Source organism: Podarcis cretensis, assembly GCF_951804945.1.
Source record: "Podarcis cretensis genome assembly, chromosome: 17".
Classification (NCBI taxonomy): Eukaryota; Metazoa; Chordata; class Lepidosauria; order Squamata; family Lacertidae; genus Podarcis; species Podarcis cretensis.
In genome coordinates this window covers 3,406,242-3,420,354 of record NC_137187.1, presented here as the reverse complement: position 1 = coordinate 3,420,354, position 14,113 = coordinate 3,406,242, and the positions used below count along the sequence as shown (strand labels likewise).

Below are 14,113 nucleotides of genomic sequence, written 5' to 3'. Positions count from 1 at the left end.
CTGTTTCTTGTCATTTTACCTTTTCAAATTATTGTAGTTAATTCTTCTTTGTTTTCTTACAATCAAGCGGTTTATAGATTTTGTGAAATAAGTGAGAAATTGATACCTCCTTCCCATCCACAAATTTGCTTGAGTGCATCTCCAGGATACTGAATAGCAATATGTACGCATTTAAACTCATTCCTTCATGAAATTCTCTTGTGCATCTCACATTAAAGGGAACAAACAGGAGCTGTGCAAGAGCAGCGCTATATTCTAACATGTATCCCATTCACTTCAATGGGACTTGCAGAAGAGAATGCCCTATTTCTACTGGATTGTTCTGTGCTGTAAATGTTAGGGGCCCAATAATAAAAAATACAGGTTAAATGAACAATACTTGCCTCTTTAAAATTTCTAGGGAAATGGCAGAAATTGGAATAAAGGTAAAGGGACCCCTGACCATTAGGTCCAGTCATGACCGACTCTGGGGTTGCGGCGCTCATCTCGCTTTATTGGCCGAGGGAGCCGCCGTACAGCTTCTGGGTCATGTGGCCAGCATGACTAAGCCGCTTCTGGCGAACCAGAGCAGTGCACAGAAATGCCATTTACCTTCCTGCCGGAGCGGTACCTATTTATCTACTTGCACTTGGACGTGCTTTCGTACTGCTAGGTTGGCAGGAGCAGGGACCAAGCAACGGGAGCTCACCCCGTCACAGGGATTCGAACCGCCAACCTTCTGATCGGCAAGTCCTAGGTTCTGTGGTTTAGACCACAGCACCACCCGCGTCCCTGAAATTGGAATAGTATCCGTCAATTCTGAATTCTGTTACTGTGACATAGAATGATAAGAATTAAACTAAGATTGTGGAATTGTATGGAGGAAAAGTTTCCCAGGTGTCTTAAACTGCAGTTTCTCTGCCTGACTTTAGTGTTGTCGTTACGATTCCATCAAGGCACATGACTCTTTTTAGCGTTACATAAACAGGAAAAAAAGTCCCTGCCCCCAAGAGCTTAAAACCTATGGTATATTTTGACAGTGGGAAAGACATAAAGGGAGGGGAGGGAGAGGCAACGTTGTGTGGGGAACCAGGGTAATATGAAAAAGTTCCCTTATACTGTACGGTGTTCTGGTTCATGTTTGGATTAGGAGCTGGGGCGCCAGGGTTAAAATCTCTACCTATGAAGCTCACTGAGTGACCATGGGCCAGTCACGGCTACTTTCAATTTAACCTACCTCACAGGGTTGCTGTGAGCATCAACATGGGAAGGGGCGGAATATGTATTTTTATTTATTTTCTCATATTTAGAGACCACTTTTCACTGCACATGGTCTCATGTGTGCCACCCTAAGCTCCTTGGAGGAGAGGTTGGATAGGTAAAGGTAAAGCGCCCCTGGACGGTTAGGTCCAGTCAAAGGCGACTATGGGGTTGCGGTGCTCATCTCGCTCTCAGGTCGAGGGAGCCGGTGTTTGTCCGCAGACAGCTTTCTGGGTCATGAGGCCAGCATGACTAAACCGCTTTTGGCACAATGAAACACCATGATGGAAATCAGAGTGCACAGAAACGCCGTTTACCTTGCCGCCGGAGCGGTACCTATTTATCTACTTCCACTGGTGTGCTTTCAAACTGCTAGGTTGGCAGGAGCTGGGACAGAGCAACGGGAGCTCACCCTGTCGCAGGGATTCGAACTGCTGACCTTCTGATCGGCAAGCCCAAGAGGCTCAGTGGTTTAGACCGCAGTACCACCTGCGTCCCTGGTGGGATAAAAAACAACAGCAACATGGGGTGGAGGGGCGGGTGACATAGGGATTTCCAGGCATGAGGAGGTGGCAGAAAGCAAGGAACAGAAATTTAAGTTCTGCTGATACAAAAGAGGCTTCTTCTGTCTGCATGGTGCTGATGTTGCGGGCATATACCTAAAACTGGGGGGGATCTTTGATTACAGAACCATTTTGAAGTGAAAACATGGGGGTGGAGGTTCTAACAAATCCACATTTGCGGAGATGCCAGACAGTGCTGACATGTGGCAGTTTTGCGTGGAATGAAGGAGTTTCTGAAAACTTCACTGGCTCTGCTCAGTGTTGGAACTGCCGGAAGGCCCTCAGAGCTGGACCTCAGTGTCCCGGCTGAACAATGGGAGTGGATAATAATAGGATCTTGCCTATTTTCACACACTAGCAACACAACCTTTCGAATTCTATCCGTGATATTTTATCTGCACAATCAGAATGGATTTCAGAAACCAAAAAGTTGTATTGAAAAATTTGACTCCCAAGCCGTCTGGCCCCAAAATGGCAACTAGACATTCTGTTTAGGCAATTGTAACCCTGGTTTAAGGAGCCATTTAGCACCTAGCTTTGAGTTCTAACACCGCCTGTGAGCCACAACATTAACATGAGCCGGAATGGTTGGAGTTAGCCCAAGCCATGTAAGCTGTGCTCCTAATAAATGACTTTACCATGCAAAATGGCACCCCACATGGCTCATGTCTGGACGTCAACCTGATCGCAGTGGCCCTAGAATGGTAATGGGAGTCAGAAAAGAAGCAGAAATCCAGACACAGGGATATGGATGTGTTTTAATCTCATTTACTGTTCATTTTAAATTAAAAAATAATGTTTTTATTGATAGTTTTAATATTTCTTGTAAATCGCCTAGAGGTTTTACTGCAGTGAAAGTGGTAGACAGGGGGTGACCTATTAGCACACATCTGAAACGTGTGAGACTGTGCACAAGCGCACACACCAAGCCTGGAAGGAACCAAAAATATCACAAAACACGCGGCATAACTGCACAGGATGAACTTGCTCCACTGACACATACAGAGGCCAAGAACGTACCCTCCATGTGAAATGGTCATCAACTATATGCAATTTGTTAAGTAACATTAAAATAAATAGGTAAAGGTAAAGGGACCCCTGACTATTAGGTCCAGTCGTGGCCAACTCTGGGGTTGCGGCGCTCATCTCGCTTTATTGGCCAAGGGAGCCGGCGTACAGCTTCCGGGTCATGTGGTCAGCATGACTAAGCCGCTTCTGGCAAACCAGAGCAGCGCATGGAAACGCCGTTTACGTTCCCGCTGGAGCAGTACCTATTTATCTACTTGCACTTTGACGTGCTTTCGAACTGCTAGGTTGGCAGGAGCAGGGACCGAGCAACAGGAGCTCACCCCATAGCAGGGATTCGAACCACCGACCTTCTGATCGGCAAGTCCTAGGCTCTGTGGTTTAACCCACAGCGCCACCCACGTCCCTTATTAAAATAAATAACTGACTGCATCTTCTGGTCAAAGCCCAGTGACTTGATTTACTTTTTGGAGTCGTGTGTAATATACATTTTCTTGACTATAATTTATCAGCGCACTTGGTGGGGGAGTTCTGTTTTATAAGGCGCTTAAAATAACCCATGATTCTATAAAAGGATATAAGTAGCATGGTTATGAATTGAGCAAATTTTTGAAGCAATGGGTTTTTCTTGTAGTCCAGCTTCACAGACATGCGATCAAGGAGAGGGAATCACTGTTAATGTTCAAACAGATAAATAAGAGCAACAACATAATAATTCAGGAACAACAATAAGCAGTCGTAGTGTCGATGTTTTGTTGTATTTTGTGGCAATAAATGATTTCTTTTTTTTATGTTGTTCTTGCCAGTTTTGGGGGAAGTACAGTGGTATCTCGGGTTACATACGCTAACCCCAAAATAGTACCTCTGGTTAAGAAATTTGCTTCAGCATGAGAACAGAAATCGTGCTCCGGTGGCAGCGGGAGGCCCCATTAGCTAAAGTGGTGCTTCAGGTTAAGAACAGTTACAGGTTAAGTATGGACCTCCGGAACGAATTAAGTACTTAACCTGAGGTACCACTGTAGTCTATAAATGAACAAAATGAAAGCATAGACTCATTTCTCTCTGCTGCTCTGAAATGCTTAGCACAATTTGTTGTGTTTTAAATTGTAACAGTGTATTCACTGAAAGGAACTGAGGTTAAGGAGCATTATGCTATAATAATAATAATAATAATAATATATATATATATATATATATATATATATATATATATATATACACACACACACACACACACACACACACACACACACACACACACACACACACACACTCCACCCATCTGGCTGGGTTTCTCCAGAGTGCTGGATGAAGCCCTGGGAGACCCGGGTTCAAATTCCCCCTGTGCTGCGAATCTCACTGGATGACTTTGGGCCTGCCGCTGCCTCTCAGCCTAACCTACCTCACAGGGTTGTTGTGGAGATAGAATGGGGAGGAGAAGTTATGTTCGCCACCTTGAGCTCCTTGGAAAGGAGGAGGGATATAAATCAAGGAATGAACAAATCTCTAGCTATGATTCATATACACAGCACTTCCAGCCCTCTTAATCCTTCCCACTAAACCAAAATTCTCTGTTTTAGGAATTGTTGGGAGCCTAGCATCCTTGGACAAAGTTCTCGCTGCCCTTTTCCTGAAGAGCAGAGGTTGTTTTACCCCTTGAGGCTCACACCTCAGTCTCCCAAGGAATAGTTGTGTGGCGGACTGTATAAAAGTTAATGTTTTCATCCACTCGGACAAAGGAGAATGGGGATCCTACATCCAAAAGAATGAAGACTCGACAGAATAAAGATTCCGTAAGTGCCCAGGAGACTGTGGGGTAGAGAGGGGGAAGGACTCAGGGTCTCTCCAGTATTGTTGCAAAGCCAGCATAGCCAGAAGCCTTACCCTCCATGAATTTGTCTCAGCTCCTTTTAAAGCCATCCAAGTTGTTTTGCGCAATGAGGTAGAATAAACTTAGAGGGGGGGGGTCTGGGGGTCTGCAGGGGAGACTTTGAGGACATTGGAAAAGCTTAAGGGTTCATGGACATAAATAGCAGGGGAGCTGGTCACTTGTGGACCATTTGCACCTGGGTGATGGATAATTTTTGGGTGCGGTTTGGGGGGAGAAAAGAAGCAAAAAAGGGGGGATTGGGGTGTTAAATTGTTTCAGTTGATTAATTCTCTGCCTTTTAATTTATAAATTAAGTGACTCGATTCTAAATAAAGCCATGTCTAACAAAAGAAACCCCAACACCCTCAAGATAGGTGTGTTTTCAATATATGAAACGTAAAGCTGGATTATTAACAAATCAATAAACTAAAGTTAACTAATCACTCTTGGGAGGAAAGGTCATCCTAAAGAGTGTTCTTTTTAATCCCCTATTACAATCCCCTATTACAAACGTCCTTCAGTGATATAACTGTGTTCCCCAAACTGTCAGCCTCTGCTGATTAAGATTGAGGTCCACCAAATAATGAATGGACGCTTTAGCGCAGAGGCCATCAAACATCTCACCTTGATAACTTGCCTCCTGTAGAATTCTCGGGAGAAAATACTCTGAGATGTTGCTGGACTTGTACTCCCATCAACTTGGCCATTGGTCAGAGATGTTGGGAGCTGTGATCCAGCATGATCTGGGGAGCACCTCATTGGCTACTCCTGTTCTAGGGTGTACATTCGGTTCACACAGGGTCTGGTCAGGTTCATGGGGCCTCATGAATCTTCACTTACGATGCACCTGGGTCATGTACAACAGTCCCATGCAGAAGGAATATAATAATAATAATAATAATAATAATAATAATAATAATAATAATAATAATATATTTATACCCCGCCCATCTGGCTGGGCTTCCCCAGCCACTCTGGACAGCTTCCAAAAATTATTTAGGGCTTTAAAGGTCAGCACCAACACTTCGAATTGTGCTCGGAAATGTACTGGGAGCCAATGTAGGTCTTTCAAGACCGGTGTTATGTGGTCTCGGCGGCCGCTCCCAGTCACCAGTCTGGCTGCCGCGTTCTGGATTAGTTGTAGTTTCCGGGTCACCTTCAAAGGTAGCCCCACGTAGAGCGCGTTGCAGTAGTCTAAGCGAGAGATAACCAGATCATGCACCACTCTAGCGAGGCAGTCTGCAGGCAGATAGGGTCTCATCCTGTGTACCAGATGGAGCTGGTAGACAGCTGCCCTGGATACCGAATTGACCTGCACCTCTATGGACAGCTGTGAGTCCAAAATGACTCCCAGGCTGCGCACCTGGTCCTTCGGGGGCACAGTTACCCCATTCAGGACCAGGGAATCCCCCACACCTGCCCTCCTCCTGTCCCCCCAAAACAGTACTTCTGTCTTGTCAGGATTCAGTCTCAATCTGTTAGCTGCCATCCATCCTCCAACCGCCTCCAGACACTCACACAGGACCTTCACCGCCTTCACTGGTTCTGATTCGAAAGGAAGAGCAGCAGTAATGGGCAGAGTGCCTTTCAGGAAAGTTTGTGCACCATTGTTGAAGTCCACAACGAGGCATGTTGACAAGCCTCCAAGGAACCTCAGAGTTTCCTGAAACACAGTGTGAAAACTGCAGATTTATTAATGGATAAGTAAGATAATGGACTAGGCAGAACTGGCAAAATTAACAGCAAAATGAAGAGAAGCTAATGATGAGTGTTTTATGGAAGAATGGATGGCTTTTTCGGGATACTTAAGGAAATATTATAGCATGATGGAACTCATGAGCAGGATTTGAGCTATGAACCAACAGATGTAATTAGATTATAATAATTGTGGTTATGATTTAATAGATGGAAGATAGGGTGCATCAGAAGGGGAGGAACAGCAACTCCATGGAAAACAAGGTGGGAAGTCGCAAAAAAAAGCAAAAAGACGAAATTGTGCTTGTTTGTATATGTTAAAAATGTTGAAACTTAATAAAATATAATCGGAGGGTGGGGGAACCTATCACTTTGACAGTTCCATGCATCAAAGCGATGGTGCGATTCAACCCTGAGAAACACTTGTCAGAATAGGGTGGGTTTGGCCCCAGCTTGGGATAAGCAGGAGGCACTTTAACAGGACCATTGAAAGAAGCCTCTCGTCTCTCCGTTAATTTTCTCTGCAGATGTCGATGCGGAGTGGTAGGAAGAAAGAGACTCCAGGGCCCCGAGAGGAGCTCAGGACCCGGGGCCGAGCCTCTCCAGGTGGCGTCAGCACTTCCAGCAGTGATGGCAAGGCTGAGAAATCCCGGCAAACTTCCAAGGTAGGTCATCATAGCTTCCGTGTCAAGCTACACTTTTGCAGCTCAAGAATTGGAAGTGACAGTAACACACTTATTTGAGTTGCACCAGATAGTCCCCAGTTTTGGTTTTTATGTGCAGTAGAAGCAAGATGTTCTACCCAAATGCACCAATGGGAAATGCAAGTTTGTGGAATTCTTCACATCCATGGCACATGGTACCTGAGACCAGTAAGGCGGCATCTCTGGAACTCTTATGCTGCACCATCATGACCCTATCAAGTGTCAGGAAAATTAGAATAAGCGATGATGAATGTTTACCTTTTATTTAATTCACGTTTGTTGTGATTTTGCAGGGGTTTGTGCGGCCTTGTTAATATGATTGTGTTTCCTTAACCTTTTGGAAAGTCTCAATGAAAAATTGCGTTAAAAAAAAGCTGTTTTAGAAATTTCTCCCAAAAACCACTTAGATTGATAAAATAATTGCCGTTCAAAAATCCTTTTGAGTGAAGTTGATTTACCCAGGAACTGATTCTTTAGCACCTCTGTCTGTCTGTCTGTCTGTCTGTCTGTCTGTCTGTCTGTCTGTCTGTCTATCTATATCTATCTATCTATCTATCTATCTATCTATCTATCTATCTATCTATCTATATCATCTACCTATATCATCTATCTATATCTATCTATCTATCTATCTATCTATCTATCTATCTATCTATCTATCTATCTATCTATCTATTATCTATATCTATCTATCTATCTATCTATCTATCTATCTATCTATCTATCTATCTATCTATCTATCATCTATCTATATCTATCTATCTATCTATCTATCTATCTATCTATCTATCTATCATCTATCTATCTATCTATCATCTATCTATCTATCTATCTATCTATCTATCTATCTATCTATCTGTTGCTTCTTCCTCCTGGATGGAAAAGCCTCACAGTGCTATGCTCAGTATCAGCACTGTGTCCAAGTGAGAGCAATACAAATTAACAACTGAACAACAATTGCTCCCGCGAGCAAATGCTTTGCAGCACTCAGTTATGCACCCCAGAGTGCTTCCTCTTTGGAGCCATTATTGTCCACTTGTTAATTTGCATTATCTTCACTCTCACAAACATGGATAGCTCAGTCGGTCAGAGTGTGGGGCTGATAACGCCAAGGCTGCAGGTTCGATCCCCATATGGGGCAGCTGCACATTCCTGCAGTGAGGGGGTGGACTAGATGATGCTCAGGGTCCCTTCCAACTCTACAATTCTATGTAATCACTTGTCCTGCGTTCTGTCATCAAGTAACAAAATATGATCACCTGCATAGCCTCACAATGCCTTCCCATTCTCTTCCCGAACGATGAGATCATTCCTTGGACTAGTACAGGAAGCAGTTTCAGCTAGTCTAGCACGCACATTGTGTTACATTACATTTTCCACAGTAAATAGAAGGCAAAAAAAAAAAAAAACCAACAACAAAAAACGTACATTGCAAAACTTGGGGGAGAAATTTCTAATCGGGCCTCTCTCTGCCTTGCAGAAGGGTCGTGTGGAGGAGTCCATGGCCCCTAAAGGAAGCAAGCAAAGCCGCCCAGAGGAGATATCGGAGAGCGAAGGAGAGGACACCAATGCCCCAAAGAAAACTAAAACCGAGGTGGGGTTTCCCTGGCCACAGTCCTCCTCTCCCTGCGTGCCCCAAACACCTCCTGAGGTGTCCTGTCCCAGGTCCTTCTAAGGCTGTTCCTGCCTTTCCTGTGTTCACCTGGTTTCCTGTGCTCACCTGTGCTAGGTCCGGCTACCTGGCTGATGTGCTTCCATACCTGAGACCTCACCAAGCCACAATGGCTGCAGGTTCTTCTTGCGTGAGCAAGGCATACCACCCTTGGAGAGCCCAAATTTGCTGTGCACCCAAATTCTTCCTCTAGGACCCTCCCCCTTGTGAGACCCTCTGCTCAACCTGTGCCTCATCTCTCTGCTCCAGGAGCTGCCGAGGCCTCAGTCACCCTCGGACGTTGACAGCCTCGATGGCCACAGCTTCAACGATGAGACAAGCAGCGACCCTCGCGACATCGACCAGGACAACCGGAGCACCTCGCCCAGCGTCTACAGCCCCGGCAGTGTGGAGAACGACTCTGACTCCTCCTCAGTGCTGTCCCAGGGGCCGGCCCGCTCCTACCAACACCCCCCACTCTTCCCCCAGAGCCCCTCTCCTGCCCCCCTGGCAGAGGGCATAGCTCGCCCACCAGAGCCAAACTTTGGCCTGGCAGGGGACGTTCATCCTCCGGGCCCCGCCGGCAGTTACCAGCCGCAACTTGAGGCCCAGGCCTCGAGGATTTTCCAGGCGCAAGCCCCGCCGCCTCCCACTCTGTCTGCCAATTCCTCTTCTTCCTCGTCCTCACCTTCCTCCTCTACCTCCTCCTCCTCCTGCACGACCCACGTCCCCCTCTACTCTGGCGCCAACGTGGTCCAGATGGGGCCCAAAGCAGTTGGCGCAGGGCCAGGCCTCCCCGCGCCAGGCGGGCGAGAGCAAGCCCTTGGCACCAAGCACAACCCGCCCCCGACAACCCCCATTTCCTTGGCCCCAGTGGCGGGGGGCCTGCCCCCTCAGAAAACCCCTCCGAACAACTCCCCCTCGGTGCTCCCTTCCTCCGCGGCTGCTTTCCCCCACGTCCTTGCCAACCTGCCCCCACCGCCCGCTCTGAGGCCCCTCAACAATATGTCGGCCGCCTCCAGCTCCCCGGGGGTGGCGGGGCAAGCGCTGGGCGGGCACCTCCCGCCCCCCCATGGGATGGGCCAGGACAAGTCGCCCGTCCCTTCCCGCTACCCCTACGCCCCCGCCCCGCCCCCGCCCAGCTCTTCGGCCGCCCAGTACGCTCTGCCGCCCCCTTCCCAGGCCCTCCCCAGCTACAGCTCCTCCTACGGCCACTCTTTTCCCCAGCCCAGCAGCCTCTCTGTCGCCAGCCAGCCCCCCAAGTACACCCAGCCCTCCATGCCCTCCCAGCCAGTGTGGAGCCAAGGGCCGCCGCCCTATAGCCGCCCCCTGGGCAACGTTGGCTCACACCCTCCAGCTGCCTTCCCGGGACAGGCCACCCTGCACCAGCAGCAGCACCAGCATCACAGCCACGGCAGTGGTGCAGGGGGCCCAGCAGCGGCCGCGGCAGCCCCCCAGGCCCCCGGAGGGTATCCCCACCCATTAGAGCCAGGCCCGCACCACCCGTCCCACGCCGCCTATGGCCTCCGCCTCTACCCGCCCCACGGCCATGCCACGTACAGCCAGGCCCCCTCTGCGTCTTCCTCTTCCGCCTCCTCGTCCTCTGCCTCTTCTTCTTCTTCTTCCACCACCTCCTCTTCTTCCTCCTCCTCTGCACCCCAGGGAACGTACCCGGGAGTCTGCAGCCACCCCCAGGGGCAAAACACCGCGGCCTACACATTCCCACCGCCACCACCGCCTTCGCCTGCCCACGGAGCCGGACCACCGGTCACCTCCGCCTCCGCCACCCTCTCCACCGTCATCACCACCATGGCCTCCGCCTCGGCAGCCCCCTACAAGACGGCATCGCCCCCGGCGGGGCCCCCCTCGGTAACCCCCTATGGGAAGCGGACGGCCTCTCCGTCCCCCACCTTCCAACCCCCGGCCCCCTACAAGCCAGGCTCCCCTCCTTCCTCCTCCTCCTCCTCTTCCTCAGCGTCCTCATTCCGTGCAGCCACCCCACCGGGGTACAGACTGGCCTCTTCCCCGGCGGGCGGGGGATACAAGGCCCCCTCGCCGGCCCCCGTGGCCCCTCCAGCTGCAGGGGGCATGCCTGCCCCTCCCCCTCCCTTGCCCCCGCTGCCCCTCAGTGCCGCGCAGATCAAGCAAGAGCCTTCTGAGGAATACGAGCCCCCGGAGAGTCCGATGCCCCCCGTCCGGAGCCCCTCGCCAGCCCCCAAGGTGGTGGACGTGGCAAGCCATGCCAGCCAGTCTGCGAGGTGAGGAAGGAAAGGGAGCCAGGGACAGAGAGGAAGGGAGAGGAATGGGGGAGAGATGGGGTAAGGATGAGCGGGAAGGGTTGGGAATTCTCAGAGCGCATCATAAAAGAAGTTCTGCCATTGGGTCAGCACCGTGCGTGAACAGCCAATCCAAGCGCAGCACCTTAGCCACCTTCTGGTGGTTTTGCTCTCAATGGCCAAAAGTGGTCCCCTGCCTTCTTCTTACAAAGCAACTGAATATAATAATGCCTACATATTTTCACTTTAAGTAGTATGGGACTAGACCCTTCCTTTTGGTTTCAATGAAATACAGTCGTACCTTGGATCCCAAACGCCTTGGTACTCGGACGTTTTGGCTCCCCTAACGCCGCAAAGCCAGAAGTGACTGTTCCGGTTTGTGAACATTCTTTGGAACCTGAATGTCCGACAGGGCTCCCGCGGCTTTTGATTGGCTGCAGGAGCTTCCTGCAGCCAATCAGAAGCCACACTTTGGTTTCCGAACATTTTGGAAGTCAAACGGACTTCCGGAACGCATTCTGTTCGACTTCCAAGGTACGACTGTATTAAAAACCTGGAGATGTGCCTGGGAAATGTGCCCCAGAGACTTCCCTGAGCCTTGGGGGCTGTAGGATGTGCCTTGGAAAATCTCAGAAGCCAGAACTGGACTTTTTGTGGATCAAGTGGGTGTGCAATCTTCAGTAGTGCCCCACAACATTCTTTGCTTTCCTCATCCCCCACCAACACTAGTGGAAACAGGATAGAATATGCAACAACAAAAGAGAGAGGGAGAATTCTGCCTATTGACTTCATTGACCTAATTCACACAGACTGGAGAATTCATATTTTTTTTTGCTTGAGAAATTAGGGAGCAGGGTCTGTGAGGGGCATGGTCTGGGGAGCCAGAATGGCATAGGAAAGAATCCCAAGAGGCTAGCTAGAGAGGCATTTCCCCCCCCCTTCCTGGGTTTTGGAGGATTCAGATACAGTTGTACCTCGGTTTTTGAACAGCTTAGTTCTCGAACATTTTGTCTCCCAAACGCTGCAAACCTGGAAGTGACTGTTCCAGTTTGTGAACTATCTTTGGAAGCCAAACATCTGATGGGGCTTCCATGGCTTCTGATTGGCTGCAGGATCTTCCTGCAGCCAATCAGAAGCCGTGATTTGGATTCCGTTCGACTTCTGAGGTATGGCTGTATATAAATGTTATTTTCCTTTGAAGGCATATTTCTCAGTTGTCCTCACCACTTTTGGCCTTCCCTCCTTCTCCATTTTATTTGGGCCTTGACGCCTTCTTCCTTCTTCCCTTCCACAGGTTCAATAAACACCTGGATCGTGGCTTCAACTCCTGCTCACGGACCGATCTCTACTTTGTACCACTGGACGGCTCCAAGCTGGCCAAGAAGCGGGCAGATCTTGTGGAGAAGGTGCGCAGGGAGGCTGAGCAGAAGGCCCGGGAGGAGAAGGAGCGTGAAAGGGAGCGAGAGCGAGAGAAGGAGAGGGAGAGGGAGAAAGAACGGGAGCTGGAAAGAAGTGTGGTAAGTACCGGCGCTGGAGCCCCCATTTCCCAGTTAAAAGGGTAGGAAACTGCCAGGTTTCCACCAGTGATGAGCAGAGCCAATGTTGGACAGAACAATGGTGTAGTCAACATGGTGGTCTGGTGCCAAACCTGACGAATGAATGGCCTGACTTGGGACAAGGCCTTTTCAGTTATGCCTGTAATTGTCATGGACTGGTTGGGCTCTGAGGAATGGTGGGAGAAATCAGCTGGGAACCCGCCAAGTGGAGAAGGCTCAGAGCCCGGAGATTGGTGGTGGGACAACGATGAGTGGTCAGAGGAAGAAGGTGGGGAAGAGGAGTTGGAAGCTGAAGAGCTCACAGGGCTTAGTGAGCGGGGAGAGTCTGTGGTAGAGAGAAGTTCTGAATCAGAGGCAGAAGCTGAAGCAGGAGATAGAATCATAGAATCATAGAGTTGGAAGAGACCACAAGGGCCATCGAGTCCAACCCCCTGCCAAGCAGGAAACACCATCAGAGCACTCCTGACATATGGTTGTCAAGCCTCTGCTTAAAGACCTCCAAAGAAGGAGACTCCACCACACTCCTTGGCAGCAAATTCCACTGTCGAACAGCTCTTACTGTCAGGAAGTTCTTCCTAATGTTTAGGTGGAATCTTCTTTCTTGTAGTTTGGAACCATTGCTCCGTGTCCGCTTCTCTGGAGCAGCAGAAAACAACCTTTCTCCCTCCTCTATGTGACATCCTTTTATATATTTGAACATGGCTATCATATCACCCCTTAACCTCCTCTTCTCCAGGCTAAACATGCCCAGCTCCCTTAGCCGTTCCTCATAAGGCATCGTTTCCAGGCCTTTGACCATTTTGGTTGCCCTCCTCTGGACACGTTCCAGTTTGTCAGTGTCCTTCTTGAACTGTGGTGCCCAGAACTGGACACAGTACTCCAGGTGAGGTCTGACCAGAGCAGAATACAGTGGCACTATTACTTCCCTTGATCTAGATGCTATACTCCTATTGATGCAGCCCAGAATTGCATTGGCTTTTTTAGCTGCCGCGTCACACTGTTGGCTCATGTCAAGTTTGTGGTCAACCAAGACTCCTAGATCCTTTTCACATGTACTGCTCTCAAGCCAGGTGTCAGCCATCTTGTATTTGTGAGATGAGGGAAGCCAAGAGGCAGAGATGAGTCCAGCTGGTGAAGAGTCACAGGTGTCTCTCCCTCCTGCTGCAACAAGCTCTCCCAGAACCAGAAGAGGCGTGAAAAGGGCGGAAGAGAGGTTGACTTCATGCAGGCGCAGTATCCGATTGCTTGTGGGGGGGGGGACCCAGAGAGGAGGAGACTTAGGCAGCTATGGGGAGGCCCTTCAATCTCAGTAAATGCTTCCTGGGGGCAAACCCTACTGGAGATGAGTTGCTGTGCTCATTAGGACTGAAACTCCCGTGTCGATCGTGTTTTTGCCAATAAAAAGGTAATTCTCAATTTGCATGGTGTGATTTCTGGCTTGCTCCTGATAATAACACAGGACCCCCTTGCTGCTAATGAAAAGGAATGTAGCTCATTGAGGAGCATTGTGTACAGGTGTATTTTGATGTATTG

The 14,113-nt window shown here is 49.2% G+C and overlaps 1 protein-coding gene and 1 long non-coding RNA gene across 4 annotated transcripts in view; one reads left to right on the top strand and one right to left on the bottom strand.

Moving 5' to 3' along the window:
- The window catches only part of LOC307206909, an 89,028-nt gene extending 85,022 nt beyond the window's left edge, over positions 1 to 4,006 (bottom strand). The window contains exon 1 of the long non-coding RNA XR_013834525.1: positions 2,096 to 4,006. This is a non-coding gene — a long non-coding RNA (uncharacterized lncRNA). The remainder of the gene's footprint in view (positions 1 to 2,095) is intronic.
- The window catches only part of ATN1 (atrophin 1), a 32,053-nt gene that overhangs the window by 9,860 nt on the left and 8,080 nt on the right, over positions 1 to 14,113 (top strand). For 2 of the 3 annotated variants that reach the window (XM_079960230.1, XM_079960231.1), the window contains exons 2-7: positions 4,409 to 4,621; positions 6,604 to 6,657; positions 6,921 to 7,058; positions 8,578 to 8,691; positions 9,019 to 11,006; positions 12,319 to 12,541. In XM_079960230.1, the coding sequence (XP_079816356.1) occupies positions 4,544 to 4,621; positions 6,604 to 6,657; positions 6,921 to 7,058; positions 8,578 to 8,691; positions 9,019 to 11,006; positions 12,319 to 12,541 (2,595 nt within the window). In that variant the 5' untranslated portion in view covers positions 4,409 to 4,543. The remainder of the gene's footprint in view (positions 1 to 4,408; positions 4,622 to 6,603; positions 6,658 to 6,920; positions 7,059 to 8,577; positions 8,692 to 9,018; positions 11,007 to 12,318; positions 12,542 to 14,113) is intronic. The other variant, XM_079960232.1, reaches the window with a different exon arrangement.